Source organism: Geotrypetes seraphini, chromosome 9, assembly GCF_902459505.1.
Source record: "Geotrypetes seraphini chromosome 9, aGeoSer1.1, whole genome shotgun sequence".
Classification (NCBI taxonomy): Eukaryota; Metazoa; Chordata; class Amphibia; order Gymnophiona; family Dermophiidae; genus Geotrypetes; species Geotrypetes seraphini.
In genome coordinates, this window is record NC_047092.1 from 87,379,730 (window position 1) to 87,397,412 (window position 17,683).

Sequence of the window (17,683 nt, forward strand, 5' to 3'; positions counted from 1 at the left end):
AGGCCAAATGGCCCATCTAGTCTGCCCATCCACAGACTAGATGGGCCATTTAGGAAAGGAGAGGAAATTTCTATTGGAAGAACAACCAAATACATCGAAAATTTATTTTCTGCCTAAAGTACATAAAAATATTGAAACTCCACCGGGTCGACCGATATTATCATTTAGAGCAGTGGTCTTAAACTCAAACCCTTTGCAGAGCCACATTATGGATTTGGAGGTACTTGGAGGGCCTCAGAAAAAAATAGTTAATGAAATGTCACTCTCAAAATCACAACTCTGAATGTCCTATATCTGAACAGTTAAATGTCTTAAAATATTTGTAAAGTGAAATTTATTGTATCATTACAGAATAACAATAGCATTTCCCTACAAGTTTTAAGTTATTAAAGAAATAACAATTTTGCATGAGGTAAAACTCTTTATAGTTTATAAATCTTTCCTTTTGGCTAAGTTTTAAAAATAATATGATCAAGAAACTGTTTTATTTTACTTTTGTGATTATGACAAACATACCGAGGGCCTCAAAATAGTACCTGGCGAGCCGCAAGTTTAAGACCACTGATCTAGAGGGTCAATATTGGAACCACTTTCTAAATTTTTGGATACGTTCCTACAACCAGCAACAGTTAAGATAAAATCCTTTGAAAGGTATCTCACACCTATTGAGACTACTGGGAGAAATAAAAAAATCTGGAGGGCAATTTATTACTAGCTACTCTAGATGTGGTGTCCCTATATACAAAGATTCCACAGGAGGGATCCCTGGAGATTATTAATACCACTTTAAGAAAGAGAAGCTCACAGGGGAGGATAACAACATTTTTGAATGAGTTAGCGAGAAATGTGATAATAAGAGGGGTTTTTTTGGTGGCTATGGGTGCTACAGTAGCCCCATCAGTGGCAACGCTTTATATGGAACAATTTGAAGAAACCTATGTATATACATCTGACAAGTACAACTATGTAATACTTTGGAAAAGATATTTGGACAATATCTTGATAGTCTGGAAAGGAACATAATGGATTTTGTAACTTGGTTAAATACATGTGGATCCAAATCTCTAGTTCACATTACAGTATGATGCATTACAGATACAATTCCTGGACGTTCTGATAGTGAGACATGGTACCGAATTACATACAAAAGGTATACAGAAAACCTGCAGAAAGAAATACGCTACTACAATTTCACAGTTCCCACCCTTACTCGCTACGCTATAATCTGTCAGTAGGCTAATTCCTGAGAATAAGAAGGATCTGCACTGCTATGGAAGCATATCAGGATGAAGCCAAAGTTCTACAGCAAAGACTCTTAGAAAATATCCAAGGCCAGCAATTAGAAAAGCATATCTTTGGGCACAATACGCCCAAAGACATTTGCTATTACAGGGTAACACTGGAAGAGTAGGAGATGATAAACTAGTATGTGTGCTGCCTTATAATAGGATGATACAGCAACTAAAAACTGATATTGAAATATTCACATACAGTACAAATGACCTTAAGAGTTTACAACAATAGCATACAAAAGAAATAAGAATATAGGGGAGATTGTTTACTATATCTGCTTTTGGCCACAAACAAAAGATAGGTTTACATATGCATGTATGTAAGCTATGGATTTTGCCAATGGTGGCAATTTACCATACAGAGACACGAATGGAAAATACCTAACACTCGGCAAACAAATTACTAGGTAATCTACAAATTGTAAAAGTAAAAATGTTGTTTATATGATCCAGTATACATGTTATTTAGTATATATAGGTAGGAACAGACTAGTACAGATTTGGTTGAACGAGCCTAAATCCAGAATTACTGGTGCTGTACAAGCCCCTCTAGTTCAACATTGGCAAGAATGTGGACACAGCTGGACTGATATGAAATGGAGAGTAATAGATCAGATTATAGAAGGGTGGGAGCAGGGTAGCAATTATGAATGTATGCTGAATTATAACGAACAGAGATAGATCTTTATGCATAAAGAACAGAGATGGATCTTTATACTAGACACTAACACCAAATGGTTTAAACCTGGAAATTGAGTGGACAACTCTATTGTGAAAAATAAAGGCAGTATATGAGAAGACTGTAAAATAGTTCCATAGTGGCAAGAAATAGCAAAGAGAAATTCAAGGACAAATGAGAATGTAAAATTATGTCCTACCTGTTAATTTTCTTTCCTTTAGAAGCAGCAGATGAATCCAGAGACCAGTGGGATATAGCTCACATCGACCAGCAGGTGGAGATAGAGAACTGATTTCCAGTTGGCTTTATAGCCTGGTGATCCTCCTGTTGAATCAGTTATGCATATTGCCCCAGCATCCCAGTAAAGGAGCATGAGCCTCAAACCAAAGGAAAAAACTTCATTCCAGTGAAAAATCTTGTAATTAGAAACGTAAGAAACTAATAATAATTACCAACAATCTTCTAACCGAACTCAGAATTCCAAAGAACAAGCGATAGAGATCGAGAGAGAGAGAGAGAGAGAGAGAGAGAGAGAGAGACCATCGGGGTGGGGCTCTGGATTCATCTGCTGCTTCTAAAGGAAAGAAAATTAACAGGTAGGACATAATTTTACATTCCTTTGCAAAGCAGCAGATGAATCCAGAGACCAGTGGGATGTAGCAAAGCAAACTCAAACTGGGTGGGAAGCCAACGTCGCCTCTGCAATCACCGAAGCGCCAAAACTTGCCTCCGCACAGGCTGCCACGTCCAGCCGATAATGCTTAGAAAAGGTGTTTCCCGACGACCAAGTGGCCGCCCGGCAAATTTCCTCCAAAGACATCCCCCCGGACTCTGCCCACGATGTTGCCAATGCCCGAGTGGAATGTGCACGAAGATGTTCCGGCACAATCTTCCCTGCCAAGAGATAAGCCGACGCAATAGCCTCTTTTACCCAACGAGCTATCGAAGCTTTTGACGCCGCCATACCCTTGTTTGCACCTGCAAATACCACGAAGAGATGATCCGAGCGGCGAAAGTCGTTAGTCACCCCTAAATAATGAAGAATCATATGGCGTACATCCAGTAACCGTAATAACGCGAAACGCGCCCCCCAATCCTCCTTCCGAAAGGCCGGGAGGAATAAACTCTGGTTCACATGAAACGAAGAAACCACTTTTGGAAGAAAGGACGGCACCGTCTGCACCGACACCCCAGCATCCGAAATGCGCAAAAAAGGCTCCCTGCAAGACAGCGCCTGCAGCTCCGACACACGTCTTGCAGACGCCATAGCTACCAAAAATACAGTCTTTAATGTAATATCCTTTAGCGTCGCCGCCGACAGCGGCTAAAACGGCGCCGCCTGCATCCTAGTGAGTACCAGCTTCAAACTCCAAGCTGGACAGGTGCGCCGTACCGGCGGACGGATATGGTGAACCCCCTTAAGGAATCGCACCACATCCGGGTGAGATGCTACTGACGAGCGCGACACCCGGCCTCTATAACATGCAATGGCCGCCACCTGAACCTTAATCGAGTTATAGGCTAACCCTTTAGAAACGCCTTCCTGTAGAAAAGACAGAATAGCCGCCAGAGACGCCTGGAAGGGCGCAATCCTCTGCTTCCCGCACCAAGTCTCAAAAACTTTCCAAACTCTAGCATAAGAGGTCGAAGTAGACATCTTCTTCGCTCGAAGAAGAGTGGCAATAACCTGATCCGAATAGCCCTTTTTAGTCAACCGCGACCGTTCAATAGCCAGGCCGTAAGACCAAAGTGGGCCGGATTGTCCATGGAGATTGGACCCTGGGTCAGCAAGTCCGGAGTCACCTGGAATTTCAACCGATCGCCCGACGCGAGTTGCATCAGATCCGCGTACCAAGACCGACGCGGCCAATCTGGAGCCACCAGGATCACTCTGCCCTGAAAGAGAGCGATGCGTTGTAAGACTCGACCGATCATCGGCCAAGGGGGGAATACATACAGAAGGGAATTCGGAGGCCACGGGAGAGCTAAAGCGTCCACCCCCTCCGAGCCCTTCTCTTTCCGTCTGCTGAAGAACCGAGGCCGCTTTGTGTTGCGGGATGAGGCCATGAGATCCATGTCTGGCAGCCCCCACCGAAGGACCAGCAGCTCGAACGCCCTTGGAGACAACTCCCATTCGCCGGGATCGAGACGATTCCTGCTGAGGAAGTCCGCTTGAATGTTTTCGCGACCCGCAATGTGTGCTGCTGAAAGAAGCGGAACATGCCTTTCCGCCCACTGAAACAGCAGCATCGCCTCTTTGGCTAGTTGAGGACTCCGAGTTCCCCCTTGACGATTGATATATGACACCGCCGTGACACTGTCCGAAAAGATCCTGATCGGCTGGTCCCGAATCATGGCCTGAAACTCTCGTAGCGCAAGCCTTATCGCCCTCAGTTCCAACAGATTGATGGAACAGTGTGCCTCTCCCGAGGACCACACTCCCTGCACGGAAGCTTGCCGGCACTGAGCCCCCCATCCTCGGAGACTGGCATCTGTCGTAATCACGACCCAATCCGGCGTCGCTAGCGGCATGCCCCGGAACAGATGGACCTCGGTCAGCCACCAGTGCATGCCGCGAGCCACCCGCGGACTCCAACGGAGCCGGCGACAATAGTCCAGAGAAGCCGGGGACCACCGAGAAAGAAGCGACATCTGCAGGGGCCTCATATGGAACCGAGCCCAGGGAACCACTTCCAGAGTCGCCACCATCGAGCCTAGAACCTGAACATAATCCCAAACCCGAGGATTGGGCGACCCGAGAAGCCCTCGAATTTGAGACTGTAATTTCTCTCCCCGTTCCCGGGGAAGAAACACCATTCCTAGGCCAGTTTCGAATCTGACCCCCAGGTGCACCAAAGACTGAGAAGGGGACAGAGAACTCTTGGGAAAGTTGACGATCCACCCTAGCGACTGAAGGAGCGAGATTACCCGTTGAGTGACCTCCACACTCTCTTGCCTGGACGACGCGCGGATTAACCAGTCGTCTAAGTACGGGTGAACCCGAATCCCTTCTTTGCGTAAAAAGGCAGCCACCACCACCATCACCTTCGAAAAGGTGCGGGGAGCCGTTGCCAGGCCAAAGGGCATAGCCCGAAATTGATAATGCTGGCCGAGGATCGCAAACCTCAGAAACCTCTGATGCGGAGGCCAGATTGGAATATGGAGGTACGCCTCTTTGAGATCGAGGGACGTGAGAAACTCTCCCGGCCGTACGGCCGCAATCACCGAGCGAACCGTTTCCATCCTGAAATGGCGAACACTGAGAAATTGGTTGACTGCTTTTAGATCCAACACTGGCCTGAAGGAACCCCCCTTTTTTGGAACAACAAAATAAAGGGAATAAATACCGCGGCCTACCTCCTCCGGCGGTACCGGTACTACCGCCCCTAGATCCAGGAGAATTTGAAGAGTTAAGCGGACCGACTCTCCCTTGGCCGCTCCATTGCACGGGGATACCAAGAAAGAATCGGCGACGGGAGCGGCGAATTCTAACTTGTACCCTTCTTGAATAATATCTAACACCCAACGATCCGACGTGATCTTGGCCCACTCCGCCCAAAACGCCGACAGGCGTCCCCCTAGTGGAAAAGCAGAGGGGGCCAAGACCCCGTCATTGCGGAGCGCGACTTGCCGGGGTACGAGCTGGCTGACCGGAAGCGGGTTTCGTCGTACAAAAGGAACCTCTCTGTCGCCCCTTAGGTCTAGCCGAAGAAAAGGCACCATACGCGGAACCAAAGAACGGTTTCCAAGACCTATACCTCCTCACCTCCCTGAAACGAGGTCTAGATGACGAGGACTTCAAAGGGGGCCTAGGCCTATCTTCCGGTAACCGCTGGGTTTTGGTATCTCCAAAATCCTTTACCAATCTCTCTAAATCTTCCCCAAACAATAAACCCCCTTTAAAAGGGAGTTTCACAAGACGAAGCTTAGACGCCGCATCTGCCGCCCAATGTCGCAGCCATAAAGACCTGCGAGAGACCACTGACAGCGACATTTGTTTCGCCGAAGCACGAATAATGTCATACAAGGAATCCGCTAAATAAGCCAAACCCGATTCCAAATCAACCAGTTCCGAAGGAACAGCACCCCCGGACTCCATCAAATTATCCGCCATCCCTTGAGACCACTGCAGACAGGCTCTTGCCGCATACGAGCTGCAGACTGCGGCCTGCAAAGTTACTGCAGCAACCTCAAAAGATAACTTCAGCGAAGATTCAACCTTCCTATCCTGGGCATCCTTTAATGTAACCCCCCCCTCTACAGGCAAGGTCGTCCGTTTGGTAACCGCGGCTACCAGAGCATCCACCTTAGGCAATTTAAATTTCTCAAGTTCGTATGGGTCAACCGGATACAAAAGCCGCATGGCCTTAGCTACCCGTAACCCGGCATCCGGCTTATCCCATTGAGCCGAAATCAGCTCCTGCATGGCTTCATGCACCGGAAAGGCCTTCGGTGGCCTACGGGTACCTGCCATAAGAGGGTTACCTAAAACTTTCGAATCCACCTGAGAAATATTTAAACTCAGTAAAGCTTTTGAAATTAAGGAGGAAAGTTCTTCCCGATGGAAAAGACGGAGCGCGGAAGGGTCATCCACTTCCCTACACTGGGGATCCTCCTCTTCCCACTCCTCTACCTCACCTTCCTCCAACAACTCTGGAAGGGAAAAAGGGGAAACAACCATAGGCTCGTCCGCGGACGTAAGCCTGCGTTTTTTAAATATCGGCGATTTCACAGGAGAACCATCCCCCTTCGCCGTCTCCCCCGCATCCACTTTCAAAGGAACAGGAGGGGGCACAGCAAGCACCGGCAAGCTCACCGAGACCGGAGGAGCAGGCTGACTGCACTGCAGCATGAAAGCCTTATGCATTAACATAACAAACTCCGGGGTGAACGAACCAAGTCCACCCGCTGAAGCTCCCCCCTGTTCGGCGCCGGAGAGCAGAGCCCCTGCGCCCTCCCGCACTTCCGACTCCCCCCCCTCCGCCGACCCCCCTTCGGCCGTGGCAATACCACGCCGTGAGGCCGAGCCGACCGCGAGGGGCGGGGACGCCGAGCGCGCTTCACGGACGCGAGAACTGGCTCCCTCGCCTGCCTGCAAAACATAATCCTCAGCTGATGCGTCTAAGCACCCCGCTGAGCACAAGCCCGCCGGTGTTCGACGCTTCCCACAGCGTGAACACCGCTGACGAGCCTCTTCCGCCATCACCACGCCCCCCTCCCAACCGGACCGGCACTCGAGGCGGCACCAACAAAAGAAATGCAAATGAAGTTCAGTACTCACCACGCTCTCAGCCCGCCCCCCTCAGTCAGGAAAAAGCTGGTAATTAATCCAAAGCTACCTAACCAGGGCACAGCTCAGCACAGGCAGAAGCGTTTCTCTTTTTATTTTTTTATTTTTTTTTTTTTAACTGGAATGAAGAAACAAACGCTGAGAGCAGGCAAAACCCTCAATCACTCGGAGGGGAGGGTGGAGCAGGGACCTGGGTGGGCCCAGGTGTAACTCCTAAAGCCGGCACCAATCAGCCAGGCACCCCTATCCAAGCTGAAGAGCCAAAGGCTCAACAGAGGAGACTAGAAGATCACCAATCCACCAGGCACCGTTAGATTCCAGGAGCTAAGAGAGAGCTCCACCACCGCTGGGAGATAGAGCAAAACTGATTCAACAGGAGGATCACCAGGCTATAAAGCCAACTGGAAATCAGTTCTCTATCTCCACCTGCTGGTCGATGTGAGCTATATCCCACTGGTCTCTGGATTCATCTGCTGCTTTGCAAAGGAAAGCAGGATTTTAATGACGTTACTGGTGAATTTGAATTAAAGAGGGAAGAAAAGGGGGAGGAAGTGACGTCATCATCCAAGATGGTTGGTTAACTGCGGAGCTCCGCATGCTCTGGCCTTAATTTAGCTTTTTCACCATCTAAAATGTCTATAATTTATGCAAAAAAGAAAGGTATCTGATAGGCGCCGTTGCAGATATTAGTTTTTGGAGGTTTTCATGGCTGCATCCACCCGTAAAGCTCTAAAAGACTTTGCTTTTGTATCAAGCGGCGCAGGTTCATCCAAGATGGTGGCTTCCAGCGTAGAACATGCGCCCCCCCCCCCAGCTTTGGCAACGGTCCCAGAGATAGCGAACGCATCGCCAACCCTGCCAAAGCCAATGACAAGAGGTTAAATATCTCCTGCATGAAATTCAGACCGATATTAAAATTGGTGCAGGCTGAACTCGCTACGCTAGCTGCTGATCTCAGGGGCACAATAGCAGATCTTGGGCATCGCGTGGGGGAGACGGAGGAGTGCAAGGAAGAGTATGAGGAACAGCTTCAAGATTTGAATATGTGCACAAAAGATTTACAGAAGAATCAAACATACGTATTAGATAAGCTGGAAGATTTGGAGAATCGGGGCCGGCGCTCAAATTATCAGGTGCGCAGGGTTCCTGAACTGGCTGAATATATGAACTGTGAGAGGGTGGTCCAGCAAGTAGCCAGCATGCTACTCTCCACTGATACCACCCTTGTTTCCCCAGTAGCGATTGGCATTGAAAGGGTGCATTGAGCCCTTACAGCACCCTATGGCAATCGGCCGCGGGTCATAATTGCTTGTTTTTCTGACTTCATGACTAAGAAAGCAGTAATGAGGGAGGCAAGAACACAACCCAATCTCAAGTGGGACACCTTTGAAATTGAACTATTATCAAGACCTGGCTTCGGTAACGCTGCGGAGGGCCAAATTGATACGTGCGTTGCTTTATCTCAGGGGAAGAAATGGGAATCGGTGGTGGCACCCGTTTGCATTGTTGTTCTATCTGGAGGGAAAATTGCATACGGTGCGGTGCGGTCCCTGAAGAAAGCAGCTCAACTTGTTCCTGCGGTGCAATTTCAAGAGAGGGCTGCTCCAGTGCATGGGCCTGCCCCATCCTCTGCCTCACAGCCTCCCCGACCTCACTGGCAAAGAGTGGAGAAAGCTGCGGTTAGATTATCCAGGCAATCCCTGAGGGCCACTGCACAGCCTGGTACATCAATTTGAGGGGGAACCCATGGACTGTGGCTTGGACATGAGCTGGTTAACGATTATCCTGGCTGGTACTCAGGCACCTGTCTAACATTCTAAGAGCAGCCTGAGCACGGTGGCCTACTGCTGGTGTTCTATGCTGGGCCCTAGAGCCCCTAATTGGTTTGCCTGTTTGCTTAATTTAATAAGTGATGGTGTTAGCCTGCAAACTTCCCAATTATATCTGGCTCGAGCATGGGGAGACCCCTTCCTCCTGATCACGGGTTGGGCCTGTTGGTGGTGGTCTACCTGGTACTGGGAGGTAAAGAGAGGGGTTGGGAGGGGGGGAAGAGGGACTGGAGGAGACTGTAGAGGGGAGCACAAAGCGAAGTAACTAATCTAATCTAGTCTTCAATTTATATACCAGGTCATCTCCCAAAGGAGCTCGACTCGGTTCACATGTAATTAAGAGTAGCATACATAAGAAAGAGAGCATAAAAGAAAAAAAAAAGCTGGGATTATCGTCAATTCTTTGATACTATAGTTAAGCCATTTAAATTGTGTGTAAACAGCAGCATTTTCAGGGCTTTACAAAATTGTTGTAGCTGGCCTATCAGTCTGTGAGGGGCCTCTTTCCTGGGTGTTTGTTGGGAGTGTTTGGGGGCGACGGCCAAGCTATGGCATCCACTTAGCACTTTTCACTAATGAGATCATTATCTGAGCTCTGGCTGGTGTCCATAAATGCTAGAGAACTTAATTTTGGATCCAAAAGACATTTGCTTTTTCAGGAACTTTTACAGTTCAAAGCCCATATTGCTTTCATTCAAGAAACCCATTTTCTACCTCATCATGAATATGTCTTGAGGCATCCCAGATTTCCGGAACTCTACCTGGCCTCTAATAGAAACAATAAAAAATCTAGGGGAGTGGGGATAGCATTTGCCAAGGGGGTACAAGCAGATTGTAAAAAGGTGATTCGGGATCCTGAATGGAGATTTCTTATCCTGGTGGCCAACATAAGGGGCCATTGCTTTACTTTGGTTAATATTTATGCACCCAATAAAAACCAGGGGGGAGTTCCTCAAGAAGCTTGAACTTAGTATTCAGAGGTACCTGGAAGGTACTCTATTAATGAGTGGGAACTTCAATCTAATGCTCGAACCTAAATTAGAAAATTCTACCCCTAAGGTTCAATATGGGAATGGGGATAGAAACAGTCTTTGGTCTCTTCTGCACCACTGGGATGTATCTGATCTGTGGAGGACCGCCATCCCGCGGAGAGGGCCTACACTTATTACTCTCAGAGTCAAGCTTCCTCTTCGCACATTGACTTGTGGCTGGGAGAATGGTCATTGATTTCCAAAACATATGCATGTCAAATATTGAGCAATACGCTATCTGATCATTCTTCTGTGCTACTGCTGTTGCAGGGACTGGGAGAGGCGCACCCGAAGCTTCCTTGGAGATTTGATGATGCTTTGCTCTTTGACCCGGTAAATGTAGAAGAGCTGTCTAAAGCAATTTCAGAATACCCGGAATTTAATGACAAACCGGATATCAAGCCAGGGTTATTGTGGGAGACTCTAAAAGCAGTAGTGAGGAGTAAAGTTATTGCTCTAGTGGTAAAAAAATAAGCAATTAAGATCTTTAAAGGAGAGAGAACTCAGGGAGGCCCCAGAGGACTTGGAGGGAAGGGGGCAGGAGCATCCGTTGACACTCCTTGAGCAAGACCAGCATCATGATCTTAAGGTACAGTTGCAGGCTCTGGAGTTGGCAAAGGTAACTGTTCAGCTTCAGAAAACTAAATAATTGTATTTTGAAATTGGTAATAAGTCTAGCCGGCTTCTGGTCCAGAAACTTAAAAAACAAGCTCTCCGTAATTACATACCCTGTATTAAAATGACTGATGGAAGGGTCTTGAGCTCCTCGAAGGATATTGGAAGTTGCTTCCAGGAATATTTTCAAGGGATTTATGGACAAGGAGATACCCTCGGTCACTGAGCTGGACTCTTATTTGGCACAAGTATTGCTCCCTGCCCTTTCTGAGGGGGAGGCTTTATAGCCGTCTCTTACGATCACACTTCCTGAGGTGGAAGAGGCGGATGGACAAAGGGGACCCCATAGACATCGTATACTTAGATTTACAAAAAGCCTTTGACAAGGTACGCAATGAACGCCTACTACGGAAACTGAAGAACCATGGGGTGGAAGGAGACGTACACAGATGGATCAAAAATTGGTTGGCGGGTAGAAAGCAAAGGGTAGGAGTGAAGGGCCACTACTCGGACTAGAGGAGGGTCACGAGTAGTGTTCCGCAGAGGTCAGTACTCAGACTGCTGCTATTTATAAATGATTTAGAAACAGGAACGAAGTGCGAAATAATAAAATTCGCAGACAACACCAAACTATTTAGTGGAATTAGGACTAAAGAGGACTGCGAAGATTTACAAAGGGACCTGAACAAACAAGGAGAATGGGCAACGAGATGGCAGATGAAGTTTAATGTAGAGAAATGTAAAGTCTTGCATGTATGAAACAGAAACCTGAGGTACAGCTATACGATGGGAGGGCTGGTAATGGGTGAAAGTACCCAAGAAAAGGACTTGGGTAATAGTGGACAAGACAATGAAGCCGTCGGCACAGTGCGCAGCGGCCTCCAAGAAGGTGAATAGAATGCTAGGTACTATCAAGAAAGGCATTACAACCAGAACGAACGAAGTTATCCTGCCGTTGTATCGGGCAATGGTGCACCCGCATCTGAAGTACTGTGTCCAATATTGGTCGCTGTACCTTAAAAAGGATATGGCGATACTCGAGAAGGTTCAGAAAAGAGCGACACGATTGATAAAAGGTATGGAAACCTTTCATATGCTGAAAGATTAGAGAAATTGGGGCTCTTTTCCCTAGAAAAGCGGAGACCTAGAGGGGACATGATAGAGACTTACAAGATCATGAAGGGCATAGAGAAAGTGGAGAGGGACATTCTTCAAACTTTCAAAAACTACAAGAACGAGAGGGCATTCGGAAAAGTTAAGAAGGGACAGATTCAGAACCAATGCTAGGAAGTTCTTCTTTACCCAGAGGGTGGTGGACACCTGGAATGCACTTCCAGAGGGTGTGATAGGATAGAGTACAGTATTGGGGTTCAAGAAGGGATTAGACAATTTCCTGAAGGAAAAAGAGATAGAAGGGTATAGATAGAGGATTACTATACAGGTCCTGGACCTGATGGGCCGCCGCGTGAGCGGACTGTTGGGCATGATGGACATCTAGTCTGACCCAGCAGAGGCACTGCTTATGTTCTTCAGAGGACTACTGGCTGCCATATTGGTCCGGGTTACCTGGGGGAGGAATCTTCTCTACCACAGACATGGCATTCAGCGGTGGTGACTACGGGTGAGAGGCTACGGGTGAGAGGCTATCCAAATAGAGCCATTAAGCAGGCTTACACGAGGGCAAGATTTGCCCAACGTGAACTCCTTCTTAACGAATCCGACACCACAGAGGAGGAGGAGAAAGAGACCCTCACGTGCATCCTTCCCTTTTCTAAAGCTGTTAATTCTCTAGTACAGGCCATGAGGAGACACTGGCATATAGTACAGGGACATTTCTCCTTGCACAATTTTCCGAGAATTGCATACTCGAGGGGGACGACGTTGGGGCAAAAATGCAACTTCCAAAAATATGGTTGTAGGAAAACAAAGAGTGGAGGACAGCATACAGCTTGTGGGAGATGTCAATGGTGCCAGCTTACGATTGAGGGGAGGTCATGGAAAGTCCCAGGAAGAGACAAATTCTTGGAATCTTTGAGTGATACTGATTGCAACACCAGTGATGTCATATACACGATTATTTGTCCATGCGATCTAATATATGTGGGACGCACGTCAAGGCCAATACGGGTTAGATTGACTGAACACAAATCTCGGATTTTGAATAAGGTTGAAAAAGCCCCTTTGGTTGACCACTGGCTGGTTCATAACCATAAAGTTGAGGACATGAGATGGAGGGTTATCGAGAAGGTTGTGGGGAGGGATGGTGGGAAAGATTTAATTAAGTTGAATGAACGAGAGCAGAGAAACATCTTTTTTCTTAATACAGTCGAACCTTATGGACTTAATTGTGAGTTGGAGTGGGTTTCATTGTTTTGAGAGATTCTGACCAATAGGGCTCCATTGTTTTGACCGATTCTGACCAATAGGATTTAGGGGGAGGAGTTACTGGCACGAATAGGAGGACACTATATAAACACCAGGTGTACACGCCGACGCCATCTTGCTCTTTTACAAACATAGACAGAGTCGGATGACATAGGCAAAGCGGTAAGACACTTGGATTTTGAAGTTGGGTAATAATTACTTATAAAACTTAGCGGGTGGGGTAATGTTACAGAATAAGCACTAATGTCACCTTCCTGTTACTATTTTAGGGGGACCCTTGATACAGCACAGACGGTGCGAAACATGTCGGGTCATGTTCCCAGGGTTTAGCTGGCATAAGATAAGTACACTGAACCTCAGTATTTCTTACTATTACCTCATAAATTATTTATTTAAACATACTATTTAAACAAAAAGCACTTATAAATGAATTAAATAGCCAGTGATGATTGCACCACGTAATTTCTTCCCACAGTAACAAGATATTACAGCGGTGGAGTGGTGGGGCTGAGGCTTTTTCTTTTATCCACTCATGAGTCTGCAAGGTTAAGATTCTTATCCAGTATACACTTTTTATAATAGTTCTGGACTTATACTGGAATAAGGACTACTGAAACTAGTGCCATAGTTCTAGTGAGCTTTAAGCGAACATTAAATTACAGCAGCCGAACAGGGAGGAGTTGGGAGACAGCATCGGAGGGCAGAGGAAGGAGGGTAGGGGATTGTAGAAACATGAGAGAGGGCTGGCTGGAGAAGCATTATGGAAAGGAGAGAGTGCAGGAGAATAAAACATGGAGTAGGGTAGTGCTGGAAGAGAGAAAGAAAGAGAGGAGCACTTATGGGGGAGAGGAGTTGAGTTGAAAAGAGAGAGAGAGAGAGAGAAAGAAAGCAATCATACACAAGAGAGGGAGAGTGAAAGAAGAGAGAGAAGCACCCTGAGGGGAAAGAGTGTTGGAGGAAGGGAGAGAAGCACTAAAAAGGTAGAGCAGGGGTGCCCAACACGTCGATCGCGATCGACCAGTAGCTCAGGAAGGCAACGCGAGTCGATCGCGGAGCCCATCCCGGGCTCCATGATAGACTCGTGTTGCCGTCCTGATCTACCGGGCCGATCAGCCTTCCTCTCCAGTGTTCTCTCTAGGGCCTTTTAGCTGGGCGGTCCGCCCAGCTGTCATCTGCTGCTGCCGCCGCTGCTGAACATTAAAAAAAAAACAAAACCGGCTTGGAGATTTCAGCCCGAAGCGAACTTATGCTCCGTGGCTATAAAGTGTGCGTGCCAGCTTCCCTTCTCTTCCCTCTGAAACCGGAAGTTATGTCCGCGGGGGGAAGAAGGGAAGCCGGCAAGCACATGTTGAGAGCCCTGAAGCAAGCGTTCGCTATGGGCTAAGGCGGGAGACAGGTTAGTGAAGCATTTGCTCTTCTTGCTGCCGGGTCCTGCCTACTTTCTGTTTCTGCGAAGGCAGGACCCGGCAGCATTTCCCCCAATAGGTCGATCGCGATCTTGGGCCAATCAGCCTTCCTCTTCCCGACGGCAGAATTGACGTCGGGGAGAGGAATGCTGGTCGGCCGAAGCAGGCAGAGCCTGGGGCAGCGTTGGCTTTCGGGCCTGTTATTGGTGGCGGTTTGGGTCCTTGGTCCCCGATGGCAGTGGCAGTGGCTTGGGGGAGGGCAGGGAGAAAGAAAGAAAAAGGGCAGGCAGGGAGACAGAAGGAAAGAAGAGAAACATAAAAAATAAAGAAAGGGAGGCAGAGAGAAAGAAAGGGCAGGGAGAGAGGAAGGAAAAGTTGGGGGAGGGAATGAGGTCTAGAGAAGAGGAAGCATACAGGCTGAATTCCTTCAAAGGAATTCACAAACAAATGGACAGAGGAGACCCCATAGACATCATATACCTAGATTTCCAGAAAGCCTTTGACAACGTCTACTCCGGAAACTGAAGAACCATGGGGTGGACGGAGACGTGCATAGATGGATCAGAAACTGGTTAGAAGGTAGGAAACAGAGGGTAGGGGTGAAGGGCCACTACTCAGACTGGAGAAAGGTCACGAGTGGTGTTCCGCAGGGCTCGGTGCTCGGGCCACTGCTTTTTAACATATTCATAAATGATCTAGAAACAGGGACGAAGTGTGAGATAATAAAATTTGCGGACGACACCAAACTATTTAGTAGAGCTCGGACAAAAGAGGACTGCGAAGAATTGCAAAGAGACTTGGACAAACTAGGGGAATGGGCAGAGAGATGGCAGATGAAATTCAATGTTGGGAAGTGTAAAGTATTGCATGTGGGAAGCAAAAACTCGAGGTATAATTATGCGATGGGAGGGATGTTTTTGAATGAGAGTACCCAAGAAAGGGACTTGGGGGTGATGGTGGACATGACAATGAAGCCGACAGCACAGTGCGCAGCTGCCGCTAAGAGAGCGAATAGAATGCTAGGTATAATCAAGAAAGGTATTACAACCAGAACAAAAGAAGTTATCCTGCCGCTGTATCGGGCAATGGTGCGTCCACATCTTGAGTACTGCGCCCAGTATTGGTCACCGTACCTTAAGAAGGATATGGCATTGCTCGAGAGAGTTCAGAGGAGAGCAACACGACTGATTAAGGGGATGGAAAGCCTTTCATATGCTGAGAGATTGGAAAAACTGGGACTCTTTTCCCTAGAAAAGAGAAGATTAAGAGGGGATATGATAGAGACTTACAAGATCATGAAGGGCATAGAGAGAGTAGAGAGGGACAGATTCTTCAAACTTTCAGAAAATAAAAAAACAAGAGGGCATTCGGAAAAGTTGAAAGGAGGCAAATTCAAAACTAATGCTAGGAAGTTCTTCTTTACACAACGTGTGGTGGACACCTGGAATACAATTCCAGAGGAAGTTATAGGGCAGAGTACAGTACTGGGGTTTAAGAAAGGTTTGGACAAATTCCTGCTGGAAAAGGGGATAGAGGGGTATAGATAGAAATTTACTGCACAGGTCCTGGACCTGTTGGGCCGCCGCATGAGCGGACTGCTGGGCGCGATGGACCTCGGGTCTGACCCAGCGGAGGCATTTCTTATGTTCTTATGAAAGAAGGAAGAAAGATTGGATGCACAGTCAGAAGAAGAAAGTGCAACCAGAGACTCATGAAATCACCAGATAAGTTAGGAAAAATTATTTTATTTTAAATTTAGTGATCAAAATGTGTCTGAATTTATATCTACTGTCTATATTTTACAATATGGTCCCCTTTTACTAAACCGCAATAGTTTTTTAGCGCAGGGAGCCTATGAGCATCGAGAGCAGCGCTGGGCATTCAGCGCAGCTCCCTGCGCTCTAAAAACTGCTATCGTGGTTTAGTAAAAAGGGAGGGGGGTATATTTGTCTATTTTTGTATGGTTGTTACTGAGGTGACAATGCATAGAGTCATCTGCTTTGACCTCTTTGGAAAACCCTGGAATAGGAATGATAATTAACATTTTCTATGCGTACAGTGTGCGGTTTGTTTGTTTTTAATTTTATTGTTGGTAGATCATTTTGACTTGGTCATTTTAAAAGTAGCTCGCAAGCCCAAAAAGTGTGGGCACCCCTGAGGTAGAGGATAGGAAGGGAGACCAAGGAAATGGGTGGGGTGTGGGCAGGGCTGTAGGTGGAGTGTGGGCGGGGCCATGTCTTTTTTTCCCATCTTCACAAATATGCTAACCTTAGCTCAAACAGTAAGTCATCCAGCGAATGTACAAACTACCAGTACTGTCGAAATTAACTGTAGTGTCCGTTCACCAGATAAGGCCTTGTACAGATCATATCCACTGAAGTATCTACAGTATACACAGCACTAACGCTACAGACGCGTATACTAGTCACCCCCTGTCATGAAGTCACTCACCTCCTCCGAGACCGTAAGGCCGCCTCCCGAATCTGCTGATATGCAGGACGCAGAGCTTTTTATTGCCTCTATTTCCAAATCCCCGTTAAGAAAGGATGACGGGGTGATAGAACAGTGCTCTGGACCCTCAGTAGTACTGCCGCTTGCTTCCGCCATCTTGACATAAAAAGTAATAGTAGAACAAACAGCGTCACGAAAAACAAGAACCAACCGAGTTAAGACGAAACGCCTACCTCTTCGCCTCCCTCTGACCCAGCCACCACAATACTATGCACTTCTGATTCACCTTCCACCTGCCGCTGCCTTATAAACAGTTTGCTAGAGACTACAAAGCATACGCATGCGCATTAGCACCCTATCTAGATAAGAGGCAGAGGCTCAAAGTCTGTGCGCGAGATTGAGATCGCCTTCTAGGCCGATGGCACCTGCAGTGAACTCAGTCTTATTATGTAAACAACAAATAATGTTTATCGAATGTTAGTATTAATCTGGTTTAGTTAACGTCATATATGGTAATTAAATTGCCACACACTTACTGGCTTTCCAGAGTCCAGGAGCATTTGGTCTATTCAAGCTCAAAATGAAAATGCCCTGCCTATGTTAAGGAAAGTTGATCAAATTCTTCAAAGCCATCTCGTTTCAGAAATTCATCTACATCAGGGGTGTCCAACCTTTTGGCTTTCCTGGGAAAGCATTTTTGGCATT

General features: G+C 47.1%; 1 protein-coding gene across 4 annotated transcripts in view; it reads right to left on the reverse strand.

The window, feature by feature from the left end:
• The window catches only part of BRAF (B-Raf proto-oncogene, serine/threonine kinase), a 1,024,017-nt gene extending 1,006,727 nt beyond the window's left edge, over window positions 1-17,290 (reverse strand). For 2 of the 4 annotated variants that reach the window (XM_033958821.1, XM_033958819.1), the window contains exon 1: window positions 16,979-17,258. In XM_033958821.1, the coding sequence (XP_033814712.1) occupies window positions 16,979-17,134 (156 nt within the window). In that variant the 5' untranslated portion in view covers window positions 17,135-17,258. The other 2 variants (XM_033958817.1, XM_033958818.1) reach the window with 2 other exon arrangements.
• Between the last annotated feature and the right edge of the window lie 393 nt (window positions 17,291-17,683).